At 44.4% G+C, this 22,769-nt stretch overlaps 1 protein-coding gene across 3 annotated transcripts in view; it reads right to left on the bottom strand.

Annotated features, from left to right (window-relative positions):
* Positions 1 to 22,769, bottom strand: part of FMNL1 (formin like 1) — a 1,060,054-nt gene that overhangs the window by 573,734 nt on the left and 463,551 nt on the right. For all 3 annotated transcript variants that reach the window (XM_085647374.1, XM_085647364.1, XM_085647383.1), the window contains exons 2-4: positions 21,750 to 21,833; positions 16,301 to 16,378; positions 12,241 to 12,314 (exon numbers count right to left, since the gene is read on the bottom strand). In XM_085647374.1, the coding sequence (XP_085503500.1) occupies positions 12,241 to 12,314; positions 16,301 to 16,378; positions 21,750 to 21,833 (236 nt within the window). The remainder of the gene's footprint in view (positions 1 to 12,240; positions 12,315 to 16,300; positions 16,379 to 21,749; positions 21,834 to 22,769) is intronic.

Raw genomic sequence — 22,769 nt, forward strand, 5'->3', positions numbered from 1 at the left:
AAGGTCTAAAAAGGGCAAATAAAATGTGAATATGTTTGTGAATTACACTCTTTCAGACAAGAGACTATTTTTCTTTTTCTTTTTCGAACCACCATCCGGGGTCAGCTGCAGGGTCGCGGTAAAAGAACTTAAGGGGTGGCCCGCGTATTGACGAAAGGTCTGCGGTTCTAGGGACGTCTAGGACGCCTGGACGCACACTTGAGTGAAGAAGGAAAATTGCCGCGAGCAGCACGTTAGAGGATGGAGTCTGTTGTAACTGAAAGAGATGTTGAGAGAATAGATCTTAAGACAAGATTTTGTACATTGATACATAGCAAATGTTTTATAATATTGTGCTTTTTGATGTTTTTAAGTATCACATTAGCTGGTGTGGGTTGGACTGTCTATGCTACACAACAGATATCTGCACCCACCTCCCAACCTATGCTTTCTTTCACTACTGTTTCTTTGCACCAGTTTTATACGTTGCCTGAACATGAACAGACAAGGAGATCAGAATTTGTCAACAACTTGTTTATACAGTTGTTGCATCAGCATCAGTTAGTAGTAAATACCACTAATTGTTGGGTTTGTGGTCTTATGCCTCATACGACAGATAAATGTATGCCATATTTGGTTTTGCCTTTTTCTTTTAATGGGTCTGTGTGGGCTTTTCAGACCCTGTTTATCTATGCAAATGAGGTACGCCCCTTACGTTCCCTTCAAGATAACTCGAGCAATAGTGCCTTAATAAGGGGAATAGTAGCTATGATCCGAGATATTGATGCATATAATGCTATCCCTAAGGATGAGGTGCAGGCTTACGTTGGTTGGAACGTGACTGGATATAGTACCAGTTTGACAGAGAAGGAGAGACGAAAAAGGTCTCCCCCTATTTGGATTGTACCCCACCGAGGCCACTTTTGTTTTCAAGGTAATGGTCGGAATCCGAAAGCTCAGCTAGGTAAGAGTGTGTGTGCTCAAACCTGTGTCTATTCATCTCGGACTTCTCCACCGTTTGCGCCAGCTAAAGGCACATATTTTGTTTGTCATGACAGAGCCTACACATAGTTGCCACCTGATTTTTCAGGAACGTGTTATGTGGCGTTTCTACTTCCCCCTACATACACTACTGCTTCAGACTATCATAGAACGAGATATGGTAGAGGTGTCTTCAATAAGGAAGATACCGCAGCACACGAAGTAAGAGATTTCTTCAAGGGCTTCTTGCTCTTTTGGGGTCCTATGATCAATAGTAGGCATATTCGACAGCTTGTCCGCGTTGTTGAAGCTACTATTAATGAGACAGCAGGTGCTCTTAGTAATGTTACAGCTGAGCTTCAAGCGGACCGCCTTATGACTTTGCAGAACCGTATGGTATTAGACATCATACTTGCAGATCGAGGAGGAGTATGTAAATTGATTGGATCAAGTTGCTGTGTTTACATTCCAGATAATGCCCCAACAGTGTACCAAGCCATCTCTAGGTTGTATAAAATCTCTGAGTCTATCCATGTAGACGAAGGAGACTGGTCATTGACGGCATGGTTTTGGGGACTGCTGTCCAAATGGGGATGGAAGATTTTGACATTCCTTGGTATGGTTTTAACCATCCTTTTCTCTTGTTGTCTTTGCATCCAGTGTGGTCCCGCCATTTGTAGTCTTTGTGCTACTATGTGTGTTCGGAGACCTGTCCCAAGAGAAGTAGAGAATAATAAGATGATACTACAGCAACACCTTGATGACCTAATGAATATTGGCATAGACCTAGATTCAGATTAACATGAGTCTTAGGTTATTGCCTACGTAATGGCAAAAGGAGGGTCTGAGGTTCTGTAATTCTCGAGTCTGACTCCATTTTGTTCTGTGCCACCATTTTGTGTTGCCCTCACGTAGGCCTGTGAAGGTAGCCTGGCGAATAAAGTGGCCTGGCCTTCTTAGTTCATGTATACATTAACTAGGTTTCTTTTTGACTCTGAAATGAACTGTAAGAAACTGACCTCTGCACCTGAAACTGACCCCGCAAATCCAATTTCCCTGATCGATCTTTGTCTGAGATTGCCAATCAATGTTCAGGACATCGTTAACTTTTAGTTTCCTTGCACATGCCTTATCTTGTTCAGCATCTGTTACCGTTTCTTTTTTTATGTTTCTTCATTACATGGGTTATGCTTTCAATTATAGGTTTGTCCGGCTTGTGAAGATTGAATTTGGGACATTCCTAATAATTAACTTTTGAGTTGGGATACTGTAAATTGAGTTTTTGTTATGTGACACTTTGTTTGAAAATGTACCTTATTGGCTAGAATTTTGTGCAGTGGGTGTACATTTATAATGTGAATATTGGGTATAAAAGGAGACGTCTCGCCTTAGTAAAATTAGCAGTCTCCTGAGAATTTACACCATGATGTATTTCTAGGATCACTGTTACTAGCTGCAGCTAATAAACTTGGTCTCTGATGCCATCCAGAAGTATTCCGTGTCTCTGTATACCAAGACAGGTGAACTCGAAGATCTTAGGCGTGTCCCTGATGACGCTGGGTTAAACCCCGGTTCTTCAGGTTATCGAATTAATCTGGAAAAATCCCACGCTCTCAATCTCACGCTTTCGGCATCGGAGGTCCAGAGCTTCCGGGCCCTGCTCCCGGTGCAGTGGACTGACGAGTCGATTCGCTATTTGGGATTAGACTTAACCCCTACACTCTCTTCTTGGTCCTCCTCTAATTGGCCTAGATTCCGCAACTCTGTCCGTGAAGACATGCGTCGGTGGGAAGGTCTTCCCTCGCCATGGCTCGGCCGTCTCCACGCTGTTAAAATGTCCCTTCTTCCTAAAATCCTCTATCTGTTCCAGTCTCTCCCTATTCCTATTCCGCATGCGGATATTCAGACCCTGCAAAGAGATTTTACTAAGTTTATATGGGGGAAATCGCGTCCCCGCTTCTCTCACAGAGTACTCATGCTTCCTAGATCTCGGAGTGGTCTGGCCTGTCCTAACTTGTTGGAATACTATTGGGCTTGCCACCTCCATTTTATATCAGAGTGGATCGTTCCTGAAAGCGAGAAGCATTGGTTCCACATGGACCATGCGGTGGATTTTAGACCGCTATGGGACCACGCCTGGCTTCCGCGGGAGGCATGCCCACGCAGTGCCTACTTAGCGATGCCAACGAGAACGGTCTTGGAGATATGGGATAGATTGGCGCTCTCCCGGGGCCTCAAGACCTTCCCTTCTCCCAACACCCCGCTCACACGCAATTCCGCATTCCCCCTGCTTTTCAACCTCGGGCCTTTGAGGCCTGGACCATAGAGGGTCAACACGTTCTCCAAGACTTCTTTCAGGGTTCTACCCTCCACTCTTTTGAGCAGTGCAAACAATTCTTCCGCCTTACTGACAGTGCGCGTCTGCAGTATTTCCAACTGCGTCATTGGCTGTCTTCTCCCGTGTATTCTCGGGAGGTGACTCGGCAACTCACCCCCTTCGGGTCCCTGATCCGTAGATTTGACGGATCTAAAGGCCTCATCTCTAAAACTTATTCGGTCCTCCAGCACTCTGGGCATCTTCCACTCCATGGCTAACAAACTTGCTGGGCATCAGATTCGGCTGCTGACATCTCCCCGGAGGAATGGGACCACCTGTGGAAAGACATTCCTAAGGTATACCGTAGCATTCCTCAGTGCGAATCTGCCTACAAATTGATGACTCGGTAGTATTATACTCCCACTCGCCTCCACCAGATGTTCCCGGATACTTCTCCGATCTGCTGGCGATGTCAGACTGATAGAGAGGACTTTCTGCACATTTGATGGCCTTGCTCGGAGCTCACTGTGTTCTGGAAGGAGGTCCTCAGCCACATTAAAGAGGTTGTGGGTTTCCGGATCCCTGCTACCCTGTCCCTAGTGCTTCTGGGCATCTGACCCAACACGCTAACAGCCATGACCTCGGCACACTGGCATCTCATCCTTCATTTACTGGGTGCAGTGCGACAGTCCATTGCCTCCTGCTGCAAGCGGCCCCATCCCCCGCCTATTGCTGCATGGTTTCTCCGACTATGGGACGTCCTTTCCCTGGAACTACTTACTGCCAGTCTTCTTCATACCGACACACGCTTTGATCGCACCTGGAGCCCACTCATACACTACCTTACTAAAACCGAACATTTCCGCATGATGCCTCCTAGGTTGCGGGCTCTGCAACTGTTCGACGGTCCTTTAGAGCCTTACTCTAGAGGCAAGAGACTGGACTCCTCGGAGTAGTCCACGATATTTGTGGGCGGGCCCTTCGAGCACTGGGACCGCCGGCTTCCACTCTGGGTCTTGGCCCTTCTCCCCGCCTCCTCCTTTCCTTGGCGCATCTGCTTTTTCCTTCACTTTCTTCTCTGTCTTCACCTTTTTCTGTTTTCTCTCCCCTCTTTTTTCTCCTTTCTTACTTTCGTTTCCTTTCTTATGTTATATGATGGTTCTAATGTTATTTGCCGCAAAATGTGTTGATGCTATCGCAGTATGACCTGTGCCTTTCACTTGGGCGGGGGGCCCTGCTTGGCCTAGACTTTGTTAGCTCTGATTCACCGTATGCTTCCCTGGTTGCAGCTGTGATCCTTCAATATTGGACAGTGTTGCCGTCGCTGGGTCTTTACCACTTGGCCTCCTGAATGGTCTCTCTCTGAGAACTGATGAGAAGTTTCTCCTGTAAGCCAACTTTTAAGTTTTGGACTCTCGCTATGCCCCTCTCCCACATGTGTTGACAATTCTCAAACTCTGTATCTCTTTTTTTTTTACCATTGGGTCTTTAGACTGATGGTTTATTTAGTTGGTGTATATTTGTTACCCCCCCGCCCTTCTCCTTCAACCTCTGCGACATGTGTTAAGTTTTATTTGCTTCTGTTCAATAAACAGATATTACATAAAAAAAAGAATGGGATGGGGCGGGGGGCACATTAGAGTCAGAGAGGCAAATTGTGACTACTCACAACACTTCTACTGTCCAAATGTTACAGCTGTGACTGTACATACATAATTGTGTAATAAACATACAATAGAGGGAACAAAATAATGATAAATAGAAACTGCGTATTTTTGAAAATCTCCGCATATATGTGGAATAAATCAAATGAATTGAAGCAATTTGAAAAACTTAAAGTGAAAAAGTAATGGAGTAATTGATGGTTAAAAAGGATTAAAATTGAACACTTAATTGATTGGATTCATTCAGTGATGGATACGGCTGTGCAGTTTGAATTGGGACTGTAATAGGTTCCCTTGTGTTCGTTTAGTCTGCAGCGCAGTTGGGCGGAGTGCGTAACAAACATGCATGCCTTTACAATTCTGAACAAGGCAAGCATTTCAAGTTTGGAGTACACCGGAGTGCATTTCACCACCATTTATGTACATTTCATGATATGTGTCAGAGAATGGCATGAGTACTCCCTACTGTTTGGGTGCAGCGGCCTCCAGGTGTCGTATAACCTACTTTTTTCTTTGCCTGTTGCAACGTCTCTCTACCATACTTGGCTTGGTGTGGGGCTTGGAGGGTAGTTGTCCAGTTCCCCATCCAGTATACAGTTCAAGTATCCTGCATAGAGTATCGGGAGGCCAATGTAGTCAAGCAGCAGGTCTTGCATCTGCACATAAATTTCTTTGTCATCACCATTAGGGGCATAAACATTAAGGATGCAGAGGTCTCTACTGTCCAACGTGCCCTGTAGGAGTATATATCTACCATCCGGATCTGCCTCTGAGTAAGTTATTCTAAAGGGGACACCGAGAGCCACCCAAATGGACAACCCTCTGGCATAGGTAGAATATGTGGACCGGAACAACTGCCCTCTCCATTTCTTTTTTAGTTTTGGCTACTCGCTATGTCCGCCCGTACCTGCCCAAGTAGGGTAGTTCCCTATGTCGCTTCACATATCCTCGAAGTCTCCAGACGTTCCATGTGAGAAGTTTGTAGTTGTACAACATATAAGATGTTTGTATCTTCGTTTAGTGGGTGTACACCGTTTCTCCTTCTCCCCTCCAGAGTCAGGGGCCCCAGTTCCCGAGCATTGTTTACTATCCACCCTGAGTATCTGTAAGCATTTACTGCCTGAATCATCTCCATGTACATGCTGCAGCTACAACTGTGTACAACTTCTCCCTCCCAACTCCCCCTCCCTTATTTCCCTCCGCAGGCAATTGCCGAAGAACATCAAAACAGTGCGTTTACCCATCCCGCATACCTCGAGTCTCCTCCTGTTTCCACCTCACCCTGTTTCTTAGAACAAATAACTCTGAAAGTTCAAATTTGTAACCCTAATTGCTCTGTATATCTCACAGGAGGGGCCAGTCTACAGCGGTCCTCCAACCCTAATAGATGAGTCACCAGCAAGACCCCCTCCGCCTGCCCTAAATCAAATATATTTAGTGTGCCTAAACAGTCCCTGACATGTATGTCTTGCTCAGTTACTCGTGCTGTGTCTTTATTTTCTGCCTCTATTACCCCGATCCTATCTCTGAGTTTACTTCATCCTCCATCAGGGAGCCCCCACGGAGAACACCTCCATCCAGATTACAGGTCTTCCTCCATAGAAGTCTCAGAGTCCCTTCCTAATGTGCCATCCTACCTGACAACAATTCAGGATATGGAATCACCCAGGGAGTGTCGTCGACTCTAGGGTCCAGTACGTACACACCAACAGGATCTCCCCCTTACTCCACTTACAGATGCATGGGGCCACATCCTATTTCGGTTTGGAACCTTGTACCAAAGTTCCAGTCATGTCTACTCCTCGTCTGGCATCTCAAAGAAGTTGGTCTTGCCATCCGCCACCATTCAGAGCTTTGCAGGGCACAGCAACGTATGTGAAAGGTTCATGGCTTTGAGCTTCTTTTTGACCTCCATTAAACGTCCTCAGGGTTTGTTCTTTCCTGGTGTAATCCGGGTAAATAGCTATTTTGTGGTTCGTGTAGTGCAGATTCCCAGCTTCGCAGGCTGCATGCAGTATACAGTCTCGGTCCCTGTAGTTAAATATCCTAGCAATTATAGCTCTTGATGGAGCTTCGGGTAGCGGACGGGCTGTCAGTGCTCTCTCCACAGTAAACATGCCAGAGAGTCTGGTTGGCTGGAACATATGAGTAATCCAGTTCTCCAGGAATCGTTCAGTGGAGCCCTTCTCAGTTCCCTCAAGGAATCCCAGGAAGCCCATACGCATCTTCTGCCCTGTAATTGAGTGGTCTAGCTGTTGCAGTCAGTTTGGTCACTTAAGCGGTGCCATCTCAGCACCTAGGTCACAAGGGTGTGTTCAGCGATTGTGACCCTGTCTGCCACCTTGCGCATGTCAGTACAAAAACAAGCCAGCCTCAATTGACACTGCATAAAATTTTTACTCTAGTGATGTTTGTGTGCCGTGTATGGCCTCCAGAAGGTCGGCCCGGGATGGCTCCTCCTCATTCTCTGGTGTCCTGGGCCCCTTCTGTCTGGTGGTACGCTGGGCGGTCCCCTGTGGTGTTGTATAATGAGAAATGCTATCCCTCTGGAGGGGTGGGGGGTTGTCTTTGCCCATCCTTGGCAAAATCTTGAGCAGTGGGGAGGGCCTCGGCAAGTCGAATCCAATTCGACAGATGCAGCTCAACTTTTCAGAGTCCTGTGGCAGGCCCTCTTGTGGGAGATATGGTCAGCCCCTCACTGTGGGATGTCTTGGGCACAAGCTGCCTCCCCCTGGGTTAGCGGCTGAAACTCATGTAGCCGGGCCCGACTCCCACCCACGAAGGCCTCTGCAACCCACTCAGTGTGCACAGTGTCCAGCTGAAGTTCCGGGTTTGCAGCCGGGGCTCAATGTTTGCCCCCGACAGCCCTCCCAGACTGCAGCTCACCTCATTTGATGAGCTCCCCATCACTGTCAGACAGTCCACAAGCTGGGCTTCCTATTTGGACCCCCAGCCAGCCAACCAGGCAGCCAGGCAAACAGTGGTGCAACCCCAGCTCCTGATGTCAATGTTGGGAAAGGGGGAGCAGTCCTGTCCATCTTGAGGACCTGAGCGCCACGTTGTTACCTCCTCTATCTGTCCTTGACCGGAGCTTGGTCACTGCCTCCAATGGCTTTCTCAGTCCCTTCTTCATGGAACAGCCAGGGCTCGACAACCACCCTCGAAGGCCCTCTCAGCCTCCTACACTCCACGGAGCATCCAACCTTCTTGCACAGGACTGCAGCTCCGGTCCCACCGGCTAGACTTCAATCAGCACTCTCAGGCCTCCATCAAAGCAGGCAGGCAGTGCGCCAGGTATTGTCGCATTACTCTCTCCGACTCTCATGGGGGCATTCGTCCAAGATCTCTGGCTCACAAGGGGAAATATCCCCTCCAATACCCCGCTCCACTTCGTGGTGACAGCATACGGCTCCAAATGCCACAGCATGGCTGTTGGACTTGGCCCTTTTTGCAGGGTCATCCCTGAACTTTTTGCCTTCCTCCTATATTTTTTCTGACCTGTTGTTGGCTGTTTTATAACTCTGGGCACTTTACCACTGCTGATCAGTGCTAAAGTGCATATGCCCTCCCTATTGTAAATTATTGTACGAATTAGTGATTCCATGATTGGTTGGTTTGGTTTACCTGTCTGACCCTAGTACAGTGCACCAGGAGTGCCCAGGGCTTGTACATCCAAATGCTGCTGGTGGGCTTGCAGCACTGGTTGTGCCACCCACAGAAGCAGCCTGTAAAAGTGTGTCTAAGGCCTGCCATTGCAGAGCCTGCGTGCAGTCTGGTACTGTCATGCTGACTGGGCAAGTGCACCCACTTGCCAGTCCCTAAACCTTCCCTTTTCTTCATATCAGACACCCCTATGGTAGGCCCAAGGGCAGGGTGCATTGTAAGTATAAGGTAGGACATGCCCTGGTGTGTGTGGCATGTCCTAATAGTGAATTACAGCCATTTTCGTTTTTCACTATTGCAAGGCTACCTGTTCTCCATAGGCCAGAATGGCCAGTTTGGTTATTACATTTTATAATCCTAACTGACTCAGGGAACATGGTAGAAATTCGAATTTAGTATGCCTGAACTCAGGATGATAAAATACATCTTTTAGTGAAGTTGGTTTTAACATTCTGTGTTTGAAAATGCCACTTTTAGAAAGTAGGCATTTTCTTGTCTAACCATTCAAACCTGCCTCTGCTAGGTTGTGTATTCCTTGTCTGGAGTTTGAGTGACAGGGCTGGGGGATTCCAGGAGACAGGGTGAGTCCGCCCAGTGGTGAAAATAGAGATCTGCATCTAGATGGGAGGGAGGAGTTGCACCTGGGACCTGAATAGGACAGTGTCTGCCCCACCACAGTGCTGGCTCCACCCCCTGTGGTGCGTCTGATGTCTCTGCCCTGCACTGTGAAAGGAGAGAAGGAATCATGTCAACAAAGTGCTCCAGGGCTGTGCTTTCCCTCCACAATGCTGGCTCCACCTCCTGTGGGGCGTCTGATGTATCTGCCCTGCACTCTGAAAGGAAAGAAGGAGTCAGGTAAACAAAGTGCTCCAGGACTGACCAGAACCGGTTTGAACAAGGCAAAGGCCCCTCTGCCCTCAGAGGACAAAGGATTTTGGGGTATAAGTATTGGGACCCTGATCCCAAGAAATTAGATCACTTTGGGAAATAAGAAGAAACTCTGCTGAGGAGAGGAACCAAGAAGAAACTGAGGAGAGACTATCCCTGAAACTGGGGGATTGGCCTGCAGGGGTTGCCTACTGCCAAAGAGAGGAGAAATGAACTTTGTGTGTACTTTTGCTCAACTTGTGAAGGATCTCCAAGGGCTTGGAAAAGAGCTTGCCCCCTGCTGAAGTCTCAGGAACAACAGACTTCACCCCCAGCTCCCCAGAGTTCTTTGGAAGTGCCTGCTGCTGTTGTTGGGCCTTCTGAGGGACTGTGTGTCGCAAGGAGCTGGAAGCGCGACTCAAGAAGGAGAAGAGTGCCGCCATCGGAGCTGTTGTCGTCGCACCGCGTAAAGTGTGTCGCCGCTGCAGCATCGCATCGAGCGGAAGCGTCTCGCATCATCCAGGAAGTGTCTCACAACGCCGAAGAAGTGTGCTGCCATCGCAGCCATCGTAGCTGATGCATTGCACCGCATCAAGAGAAGAGTTTCGCATCGAGGAAGAAGTGTGTTACCATCGCAGCCATCGTAGTTGTCGCATTGCACCGCTTCAAGAAAAGCACCTCGCATCCACGGAGAAGCGTGTCACCGTCGGAGCTGCTGTCGTCGCATCGCGTAAAGGGGTGTCGCCGCTGCAACATCGCATCGAGCGGAAGCGTCTCGCAACGTCGGAGAAGAGTGTCGCTGCTAAGGCCGCTGTCGTCGTATCGCGTAAAGTGTGTCGCCTCTGCAGCTGAAGCACCGAGTCGAGTCTTCTCGCAACATCGGAGAAGCGTGCCGCATCTGGAAGATCTTCACGTCTTTATTTCTTTGCACCAAAAACTTCATCGCATCAGCATCGTTGCAACACTTTCGTCGCCCTGAGTGTCGCATCTAAAAGGTACATTGACTTAAGGTGTCGCATTTAAGAACTAAAGAGAACTAAGCAAAATTCTACCATCTAAAGTAACAGTATTATGTATTTTTGTCGTTTAATGGTCTTGTGGTAAATCTATATAAAGAATACTAATTTTTTATATAAAACCTGTGTGGTGTCCATCTGTAGTGTTGTCACTTGGTTACTTATGTGTTCACAAATGCTTTACACACTGCCTCTGAGATAAGCCTGTCTGCTCGTGCCAAGCTACCAAGGGGGTGAGCAGGGGTTATTTTAGGAGTGTACCCCCTTACCCTGACTAGAGGAGAGGGTCCCTATTTGTCACAAGTGCATACCTGTACCAACTAGAGACCCCCAAGTCTAACAATGGCCAGCCTACTCCCCGGAAGGCACACCGCACAATGTGTTCCATCCTGACAGTTCTAGCCACCTCAGCGGGTCATCAGGTCCAGAGGGGGGCCTAACAATGTCAGCACCACAACCGCTATCCGAGCTGATATTATGGACTAAAATTGGGCAGGATGTTGCAGGATTATGGAGTTGGGGCAGATAAGCGCACTAGCCGCGTGTCTGTTCGGCCATCTTTCCAAGCTACTCCCCCGTGAAAAATAATTAGGGACATCAGTCCAGTCATGCAGAAAGAAAGGCACCAGTTCTAGCTGCAGTAATATTATGTATCAGAGGAGAAGAATAATAAATAGGTAATGGATCAATCAGTCAACTGGTCAAAATTGGCCTCCTAAATTCGGAGCTGGTGTTGAAAAACAAGAGGATAAACAATACGCCATGTGACAACATTACTTAAGAGGAAATGACACCAGTGTTCATATGTGGAGAACTGCTTACCAAGAAATAGAAACAATATGTATTAGACTGCTTTCAAATTTGTGGAACATACACATTGATTATAAATGTTGAACATGGCCATAGCGCTGGGGAACCAACACCAATTCGCAGGAAATTTGAAAACAAATTTAATCTCATTCTCAGCAGCAGTCAGTCAGAAATGGCAACAAATCACAGTGCCATCACACACCAATTCAATGATAACCAACTTAAAACTACCAATGCAAAAACATTTAATCACAACACCGGACCATCACGAATCCAATCAATGTAAACTTTAGCTAGCAAGTGCATCAGTGATTTCAATAGCAGCCAGTACCAACAGCAAGTAATCCAAACTAACATCAGTCAATGTCAAATCTAGCCATTCCCAAAACTATTCTATAGATAATCTTAATAGCACCAATTCAACACGTGGTCAATGTTAAAACTAGACTTTCCCAACACCCATCAGTCCAAATACTCACTCTTCCCAGGATGAGACAACCCCTTAACCAACCAGAATCAAAGACAGCCAATGTAAAATGAAAACGTTGTCTATCGCAATAGCGTTCACTCCGAACACAGTCACTCTCATGTACAGTCAATTCAAACACCCATTGTTTACATCAGCCAACACTAAAAAAAAAATCAACTCACCACAATAATTGATAGCACACCATGCAACATCAGAACTAGCTACTATCAATGCAAGTTGATGACAAAACCAGAACCCAAACTAACCAATCCCAAAATCAGTCAATTTGAATATCTTCCAAAGTCAAAAGCAGCCCCGCACAAATGGAGCCAACCTTAAAAACAGCCGGTCCCAAGAACAGGGGCATTCACTGGATACTGGACTCTTCCTATAATGTTAGACATGCAACCTGTGCTTAACTTCAGTGCCAAAAAATTGTTGCATTCTCAAAGATTGATGGTGCCAGTTATTTACCCGATGTGATTCGTCCGTAGGGATATTTCCAGCTCACGTAACACCTGTGTGGATTCATGGAGACGCCTTTTCAACTGAGTAAGACGAAGAAAGAACAAATCCCATTAACATTTTAAAACAACAAACAAAATACATTCACCACAATCTACTGCCCAAAAGAGGCAAGGACGTGTATTTGTTTTTGTTCACTTGTTTTTTTCATTGTTTTCACAAGGTTACAATAATTTACGCAACAAAGTTACAGCTAACATATAAAATGTGTTAGTCAACAAATAGGCACAAACTGCAGTACATCCCGGGATATGGACAAAAATGTGAGAAATATCTTTGCGAAACAAGTCACAGCAAAAACAACATCTGATCTTTAGAACATATGAGCTTCAGAAAAAATAAAAGTTTGCAAGTAAATGTATTGACTTAACTTCCTCTTCAGCTAACTTCAACAAACCTCTCGCTGCCCCCCACCCACCCAAACCACAACAGGCACGACGTGCCCCACTGCCCCCTGAATCCCACGGGAATCATCCAAGGACATTAACAATGATATTTGGTTCATACCTCAGCAAGATGTCATTGATCTAAAAAGCAACTGTGCGTCTGTCTCCACTGCTCACTTTGTGGCACTGGTTGCAAATGGAAGGCACCAATGCTTGCTTTTGGGGAAAGAACCTTTTTTTTATCCTCTGACTTTGAACCAGAGAAAGGAAGAAAATGTAGAAAGAAAGAGGAAAAGAAACAGCTACAAAGTGAGAAAGCATGGGCAAGAAAGAGCCTGCAAGAGTGAGATAAAGAAACAGGAACCGTAGGCTGGATGAAGAAATTGGCATGATGTGGATCAAGACTAGGCAGCTGCTAAGAAAAAGCTTTGGGTCACACACACTCCCTATTGATATATATATATATTTATATAAAAATAATTATATTTCTCCTCATTCAATCAGGCTCAGGTAGGTGCACCACCATTTTGGGGCAAAGCCATGTTTACACAGGTGGATGCATGGATATACCCATGTTCCACCCATGCAACGCCTACCTGACGCAAGGGAATGCAAGGCAGTGTTACTTTAAAACTGCCATGCAAATCGGGTTTTTCATAGCTTTGTCAATTTTAAAACAGATATTGGTTCAGGGCTGCACCAACAAGGTGGCACAAGTCCGATGTAATATCCAAGTAAATCTGGGCCCTGGTGTCCTGTCACACTTCCTCATCACCATAGATACTCAAAACGATCCTTCCGGCCCCATTAGTAAAGAAAAGCACATACCTGGCATCTTACCTTTTTCCAGCACCACTCTGACAGGCTCTGTGCCAGAGCAGCTTGGAATTCCTTTATCACTTAGCATTTGTTAATAACTGTTGCTACATCATAGCAGTGAATTAACAGATATACAACCTGGCGTTCCCGCTAGTGGCTGTCAGTGGGAGCCATACATAACATACTTATTGAGCACCTATTATAATACACATGTTCATTACATTGATGGTCACCGGCTAAGGTATGCACCAAACAATGATATTTTAGTTGTGTCGAGCGGTGTCATTTAATTTTTTTCTAGTTAGAAGGGTCTAGGTGAGCCATCAATGAGAAAGAATGACCTTTCACCCCTTTTAGAGAGAAACACACCTTCAAGGTAGACATAGTAGCACCTAGAAGAACCTGACCAGTTAAAATAGTGTTTTTAAAGAGTGTTTACTATTGTGGTTAGCCTGTTTGTACGTACTATAAATAACTCTTAGAAGAGAAGAGAACTGAGGCACAGAGAGATAAAATGATTTGCCCTTCTTCACAAAATTAGGCCAAACTGGGAAGCCAGAATTATAACTCAAGACTCCAGGGTTTACAACTGAGGCATTGGCTACTAGAGCACATCTCTTACCTCCAGTAATCCTCAATTTGCACATATTGGATAAGGGGCCATCCATCTTTATAGTACTAAGCATGTCATAGAGGCTGATTCCAAGTGTTTATTTGCATAGGAGAAAGGGTTTAAAGTATATACTGATGGCCACATAGGGTTAGGACGGACCGCAGCTGATTGTCAGAGGTCCTCTGGCCTATTTCTTGAAGGTGGTTCATAGATCATCGTCTAACCTCCCTTAAGAATTCAGACTATGCGCTCCACAATGGAAAAGTACAATTTACCAAGCAAACCTTTGTCTTGCTGTTCCGAGTACAGTTAGATTGAAGAGAACTCTGTCTTTGACAACCCCACAGGTGTTATATAATAAAACCTGGGACGTGGGCACTGATTGGCAGCTGTGTGTGGAATTCACAAACACTTCAAGTGCAGAAGAACTTGGTAAAAGCAGGTAATATGTGGTCATGTGGGCTAAGCAGCACTCGGGCCATCGCTTACTAAGAGGATGTGTACATCCATAGGAGATCACCAACCCATGGGATGAATACCAGGGGGTAGGACTATGGAGGCTTCCTCTGGGACATACATATATTTAAGAGTAGGATCTCTATAATGGTACTGTCAAAACCAGTGTACCAGATTGCGTCGGGCTGCAAGTTAGTCTGCCTTTATTGTATGAGCCCATGCCTTGAAGGCTTACGGCTTTGTAGTTTCAGCGGGAATAGAAGAGAGAGAGTGGAGTATTTGTCATGCTCGGTTGAAGCTGTGCCAGTTGCTGGCCTCTGTGTCATCTTAGGGATGCCCATCTGCACCGTAGTACTGTCTGGAGCTGAAGCCCTGCAGCAAACAGGCATTGTGGCCATGTTCCAGACACAAGAACAATAGAGGAGGTGTGTGGCATGGAAGTTGTACAGGATTGTGCTGCCCTGAGGGGGGAGGATAGGTTTGGAAAGGGATGTGGCTTACAGGGCTTTGCCAACCCAGGATTGGGATTTATACACTGAAGAGCAAGTCCAGTGAAAAGCATGGCCCCAGATTGAGTATAATGATCCTAAATTCAGCACAGAGTCTTGGAAGGTGGCGTGTGGATAATTCTAGCATATAAATGGAAGATTGAAAGCTCAAACCACATAGGGACTGTTCTGGAGAAAGGGGCATCAAAACAGGCTGTGGTTTACACAATACAACCCTTGCCGTCTTGAAAATAACATTAGCCTTTGCCAGCCCAGGAGAGTAAAAACACAGAAAATCCCAGTATGATGAAGGAATATTGAAATGAAAAGCTGGTCCTGGGAGAATTGATCTGTGGATCACCTTTTACCTGATTAATTACAAGACATTATATTTAATTAGCAATGGCTGAAAGGGATCTTAGTTTCTGAAATGTTGTTATCTTGAAATCTTCGTGATCAGTATCATTTAAACTCGTTATTTATTGTCAATGTGTATAATTTAAATAAGATATGGCTTGAGTCGTCCGCAATGCAAGCTGTATGACATAGATCTCCATAACTGAGAATTTGCAAACAACCAGAAATGGAAAATGAAGGTCGGCGTAAACCATATCCACAAAAACGAATCTAATGGACATCACACTTTGAGGTAATCAAGCACCCCGCATGTACCCCTTCCTTGGGTTTGAGACCTGAGAAAGGGCAAAGGAGAGTTCTACCTTTGAGCACTCCTATAAATCTACCAGCTGAATCCTTCCCATGGAGCTGCCCATCCTTAAATGGAGATCCCTCACACAGGCATCCAATACTTGAAGATTTTCAGTCAAACCTTAAATGGAGGTCTCCCAAGTATCCATCCAATACTTGAAGAAGGGCAGCAAATGCATCTCCCTATAACATGCCTTTAACCAATTAAGAGTGTCCTTCCAGGAAAGTGGTCCACATGCAAGTATGTTTTAGGATGAGGTCCTCAAGTATAGAACTCATATTCAAACAACAAATCCAATCCCAGAGGGCATGCCCATCCAACTATTAAGAAGGTTCTTCTCGTGGAGCACCTCACATGATGGATTGCTGCAAAAAGGTTTTATACTTCAAGAAGGATGAAGAAATCCCCTCCTGTTCTTCAAACTCTTTTGCCGGTCTAAGCAATTTTTCCAAGGCAGACCCCAATGAACAGGAACTTCACCCAAGCATGGATCCACACCATAAGGAAAATCATATGGTGTGTGTCAAACAGATCTCACCTTCCTCCTGCCTGTGTCCAGGTACCCCTTCAATTTCTGGATGTAGGCAGATGGAGGATTCTTCACCTGGAACCGGTCCTGCAAGGCAAAGGGAGATTTAGGCGTGAGAGGATGGTAATACTATCGCTGTCAGAAGGCTCTGCCTACATGTCTTCGAACAGAGTTATCTATGAGTAACTGTGTGGAGGAGTGCGTGGCACAGCAATAGAAAGTACAAATAACATAAGTACTTGTGTGCCAAAGGCAGTACACGTTTCGACTTGTGATGTGCCTGCCCATTAATCAATGTGCAGGATTGCACATAAGTGAGCATTTATGAGCATATGAGCATACATTTAAACCTATCACTGTTCACCTGATGTTTCCAGGGTGTGATACTATTTCTTTGCGGGTTTTACTTTGTGGAATGCTGCATCACAAGTACATCAGGAGTGTTTACATCGCAGGTAGTTTGTTAAATATTTTACTTTGCAAGTCTTTATCTGGCAGAAAAGTCCTTTACTGCATAGGTGAGTTATTTTTCAATTGTTTAAAGTTATCTCTTATAGCATTATATATGTGTGTATGTATGTGTACATGTATATGTATATATTTATATATATGTATTTATATGTGTGTCTGTGTGTGTGTGTGTGTGTGTGTATATATATTTATGTTTCTGTGCCTTTAAACTCATTGTAAAAGTTGTAAGTTACAATTGATTTACTTACACTTCATTAAAGTAAGTGATTCACTTTATATAAATATATATACAAGCATAAAATAATATGTTAATAAAAATAATATGTTATTTAATTTTAGGGTTTAGGGATGGGTAGCGTTTAGGGGTAATAATGAGATATTAGGGTTCAGGGATTGGTAGTGTTTAGGGGTTTTCAGGAGTTTTTAGGTTCCAGGGATGGGTAGTGTTTAGAGGTAAATAAGGGTTTGGGGGTCTAGGGATATGTAGTATTTAGGGGAGCAGGGATTTTAGGGTTCAGGGATGGGTAGTGTTAGGGAGTAGTAAGGGTTTTTAAGATACAGAGATGGGTGGAGTATGGGGTTGTAAAGGAATTTGAAGGTACAAGGTTAGATAATATAAAAGCATCATAAAGTTGGTACAATAAAAAGCATTACATTAAATAAAGTAATGAGTTAATGTAGATGTATTTTTTAAATAAAATTAAAATTAAATATATTTAACCAAAAATAATTTTAGTATTTAAATGTATGTTAATTTTCAATTTAATATATGGAATTATATACATATATACTTATATATAGATATATGTGGGGAAATATCAAAATATATACATATAAAGTAAATTATAAGGGGCTAAAATAATAGTTACCTATGAAGTAAAGGCACTCCAGATGTAAAAATCGTGGGAGATAAAACCAATCCTGATATAATGAACCTCGAGTACAGACCTGTGAAGTTACAACTTATATTCGTTTCCCGATTTCTATGCAGCTCTTTCTCTGAACATATGTTTAATTAATCATATCAGAGTTCTTACTGGCATGTATATGTTTGCATGAGTTTTTGTGTCCTGGGCTACGTCCGTGTACGAGCCTGCTTGATACTGTTGACCACCAGGCATTTCTGTATTGAATGACAACAGATGACTTAGCTACCTGAGCCACTCTTTTTTAGTGTTTATCTTTTTATTGGTAGCCCATAGGTGACAGGTTAAAGCAGGCCAGTCTGCTCTGCTTTGCTAATGCTGGTGTGTGGGGATTCTCAAACATCTGCAGGGGCTCTCTCTTCTCTGTCATTCGATATTACTTTGATTTAGACCACACATTAACCAATATCACCAGCACTGATCAGTCGTGGAATGGGCTGCAAAAGGTCTTCACTGTAATAGAAAACTGCAAACCAACGGACTGCAACCCACTGCATCAATACGATGTGTGCGACTATATTGCAGGTAACAACACCAGGAACCACTACATTGTCGCCACTGCATCAGGTGTTACTGCAGCAGGAGTACTATTACATCACAACTTCACAGATAAGCTAATAATTATTTTAAGGCTTTTTCACAGACACACACACACACACACATACATATATATGTATATATGTTCACTCAAAAAACAAAGGTTAAAGTGACGTTATAGTTAGGTGCTGAAATGAGATAAGAACTAACATGTAAAAACTGAAAAACCAGTCAAATTTGCTAGTTATAGTTTCATGAACTATGACATACGTCCCATCCACAGTGCGGCAGGACCTGTGGCCCACCTGGCGACCATGAAGGGTTAAGCACTGAGCCATAAAGGTATTCGTACAAGAGCTTGAATTTTAACGGCTTTGAGTGGTATCATTCTAGCGACACACTCTATATCCATGACACGTGCTAAGCATACCATGGCACTATCATGTTCTGATAATCGCCCTCTTTATCTCCAATGTTAGTAATCCCTCCCTGGATCAATGCCATAGGAAGATCATTTTCTGGTACTCCTAAAGTAAGTTTGTTGGGTATGTACGGTCAGAGAGACATGGTTATTGGCAGGGTCGGACTGGGACAGAAAATAGGCCTGCGCACCAAAATAAAAGTGGTACTCATTATTGAATTAGATAAACAAAGAGGTCTATGTTTGCAAAGTGTGGCAGTTTTGAACTTGTAAAGCCATGCTGTATAAGTGTTTTGCAAGGTATGGAAGACTGCATGAATTGGAGCTTGCTGCAGACAGTGCTTGTTTTAATATATGTGGAATCAACAGTAAAACAGTATCAATGGCCCAGCCGACCATAAAACAGCCACAAATCGGTCCACACACAGACCTATCAGACCAGCCTATTGGACTCAGCCTGATTGCCCAATGGTCCAGTCAGGCCCTGTTATTGGCATCATGTTTCATTAGGGGTACAATAACATTTATTTAAAACGCAGTGCGGTAAATGTAGGCCTCTTATTGTTTGTATTAAAATAAAAGTCACCAAATAGCTTCTCGATTAGTTTTCATATTCATGGTGATACTTAGGTAGTATTTCTATTCAGGCAGAGATTGAATTCGCATCACCACTCAGTTGCCACATATTTGTGTTTTCAGTATTGTTGATGGCACTAGGGGACATATTTATCAAGGGATTGCATTGCCCTTGCATCACACAGGGCATCGCAAGGGCAACGCAATCCCGAAGTCAGATTTACCAAGCAACGCAAGGCCACACTGCGTGGCCCTGTATTGCTTGGTGAATCTGGAGTAACGCAAGGCAAGTCGCTGCCTTGCTTTACTCTGCCCTGGGATGGCGTTCCATGGGTGTAGCATGGGTGCCCTCACGCATTCACCCATGGACTTTGGCACATTCTTAGATTTATCAACATCGGTAAACCTGGGAATGCATCAAAATGCTACGCCTTCCCAGGGAAGGTGCAATGAGGAGAAATATCTTTATTCTTGTTTCTTCTAAGTGTGTTTTTGTGCGGGAAAGTGCCCCTTCTGTACAGTCGTGAAAAAAACGTTTATATTGATTTATTATTCACACGAGTTCATTGTCGTTGCTGATTAATGTGCCACAGTAAGTTGAAGGCCTCAGTACGTGAAGACTTGACGGATAAGTGAATAGTGGTACAAAGGCATCTTAATGTCCCAGGCTTGCTGCGGTTGAGTTTTCAAAGGTATCACTTGATGAAACGATTCTTTCATTGCCGTGATATATGAGGTATCTGTGGGTATATCTAACAATCATTGGCAAATCCAATAGGTCTGGCCTTAACACTGTGCAATGGTGCAAGTGTTTTTTTATTTTAATTGCAATGATATGCCACTAAATAAAAAGAATAAAAGAAAACACCTAGCCATCTAAACATGACTGATGTAGCCTTTTTACTTGTGAGTTTTTAAAATAACAAGCACTATAGTATTTTTATTATTATTATTATCTATGAAGAGACAAGAATAAATCACCACAGAACCAAGCACTCAAATTGCAGTCAACAATGTTACATAAAAACTTTATAGCTTTAAAATGAGATGGGAAATAAATCGTCATGTAGCAGGGCACCCAGGCTTCAGGCAAAATAAAGAGGTGGTATTTAAAGTTAATATATAAAAGCACACTTGAAATAAGCTTTGTCACTAAAAAGAGAAAGAAACTATTTTAGGTGGATGTGAACAGTGTGCACATGCTTTGTGCAGTCACTGAAAGTGAAAGGACACAATAGGCAAAGTGGACTGACCCACTCTCCCATGCTGTATGCAGTGGTGGGAAAAAGCAAAATGTGCATAACAATTTAACAACTAAATGAATAAAGCCCTCTGGCCAAAGGCGCCTCTATGTATGTATATCATGTATGAATTTATGGTACAATAATAATCCGGAGTCTCAAAGTCCAGACCTATACATTTTATTATTGCATTTAGCTTCCGACCGCTTCCCGGTGGCCCAGCCCTGCTGGTAGTTGTTGCAGCCTTCTGTTACCACCGATGGTAGTAACTTTATGTACAAGAATCTTAAAGTACGGACCTTTAGTTCAAAGCCCTGGACTAGCCTTTTAGTGCTGATTTTTAAGAAACTTTTTATCTATAAGCAGGTCTGTTTCTGAGAAGGACCCCAGTGCCTGCAGAATATGACATTAAAAACACAATATGTGTTGTAAACATACAAATTCCCTTGAGTATGTAATTCTATGAGCATCAGCTCAAGGTGGGGCACTTGCCAAGGATAACAAGTCCAACTGGGGAGCTGGCCTGTCCCAGGTGGCTGCAGTCTAAATTGTTCACTCGGTATGTCCAAAGGCACAGCCTAATCTACTCCTGGTTGTGAAGGAACACGCAAAGTGTGGATCTGTTGTGAACAACAACAATCAGTGCTCACTTGGACCGGTATCAACTAAACAGAGTCCACATAGTTATGAACTCCCTAAGCAGGGTCCATCTAGGTATGAATGAATGTCCCTTAAAAGGGACTACGTGTTTATGCTTGACCTCACCCCTGAGGGTCCAGCGGGGTGTTTAGGAATTCCCAGACTTGGAGCAGACTTGGATAAGAATAAAGTGCGACAGATAGACCTTACCTTGGAATTACTTACCTCCCATAGGCAGGTGTTAGGTGGGTATGAATGGACTCCCTCGGTCTGAGATCACCTTATATGAATGAACTATCACAGTCTACACTCACTCGAGCCTGAATGGACGTCTCTAATCAGGACAAACCTGGTTATGAATGAACTCCCACACTCAGATTTCAAAGGGTATAAATGAACTTCAAAAATGAGAGGTCATCTGATTTGAATGAACTCTCCTAGGTATGGAATAAGCTCCACCAATCAAGGCTCACCTATGTATGAATGAAGGTACCTGATCAGGGTCCACCTGAGTATGAATGCGCTTCCACAGTGGGAGCTTATCTGGCATGAATGAACTGCCCTAACAAGGTATGAATGAGCTGTCATGGCCAGGGGTCTCCTGGATTTGAATGTATGCGCCTGGCATCAAGGTTGCATCTTCTTACCTGATCACATATGAGCTCCCATTTCTTCTCGTTGTCATACTGACTCAGGAGGGATATTTTATCTGGTGGGAGATTCATAGAGTTCTGCAAGAGACATAAAACAACATTTAAAAACTATTCCCTGCATTCATGTCGAATTCCCACTCCACTTTGCCTTCTTATCTCATTCCCTCTCATAATCTTTATCCGGTTTACCTACACACTTGCCACTTTCTTTTCGTCCCCTTGCCCCCTTCATTACAGTGTCTATCACCCTTTTCCTCTCGTTCCCTTCCCTTTAATACCCTTCTGCCTCAGTGTCTTACCTTGTTCTATTCACTATTCACCATCCCTTCTAACCCCTTCCCTCTCATGCCTTCCCCTTTCGTTCCATTTACTCTCGCACCTTCCCTCTCACCTTTTCGCTCACAGCCTTCCTCCCATCCCCTTCACATTGATACCTTTACCCTTGTCCCAAAACTCTAACTTCTTGACACCCTTTATCTCTTATCCCCTTATCTTTTCACACTTCAGTCCATCCTTTTTCTTGCCTGCTATTCCCTACTTTCTCGCACCCTTCTGACATGTCCTCTTTTCTCCTGCACCCTTCACTCTGTTTCCTCTTGCCCTGTGTATCTCTTCCTCTTGTTCCTCTAGTTCCATCCCCTTCCCTTCTTTTTTGTTTGTGCCATTCCCACTGGTTGCCTTCTCCCTTGTCCACTTCCCCCCCGACCCCCTTCTCTCTTGTACCTGTTTTTACCTTATCTCACATCCTCCTTCTCCTCTCCCCATCTCATCTCTTTACTTTTTCCTTCCCATACATCCAACCCTCTTCCCTTCTTTTCTTTCACCTTATTTCCAATGCCATCTTAAGGAAGTTGGAGGTCCGGAACAACTATGAATTTACACATTTTCAGCGATTTCAAGATTTCTTGGTGCCACACAACACTGAATGCGTTGTAACCTGTTTGTTGCTATGCATTCTCTCCTTAGTTCCCAGTTCCCTGCTGCTCAGCCAGTGTGAGTGTGACATAAAGGAAT

This window comes from Triturus cristatus, chromosome 1_1 (assembly GCF_964204655.1).
Source record: "Triturus cristatus chromosome 1_1, aTriCri1.1, whole genome shotgun sequence".
Classification (NCBI taxonomy): Eukaryota; Metazoa; Chordata; class Amphibia; order Caudata; family Salamandridae; genus Triturus; species Triturus cristatus.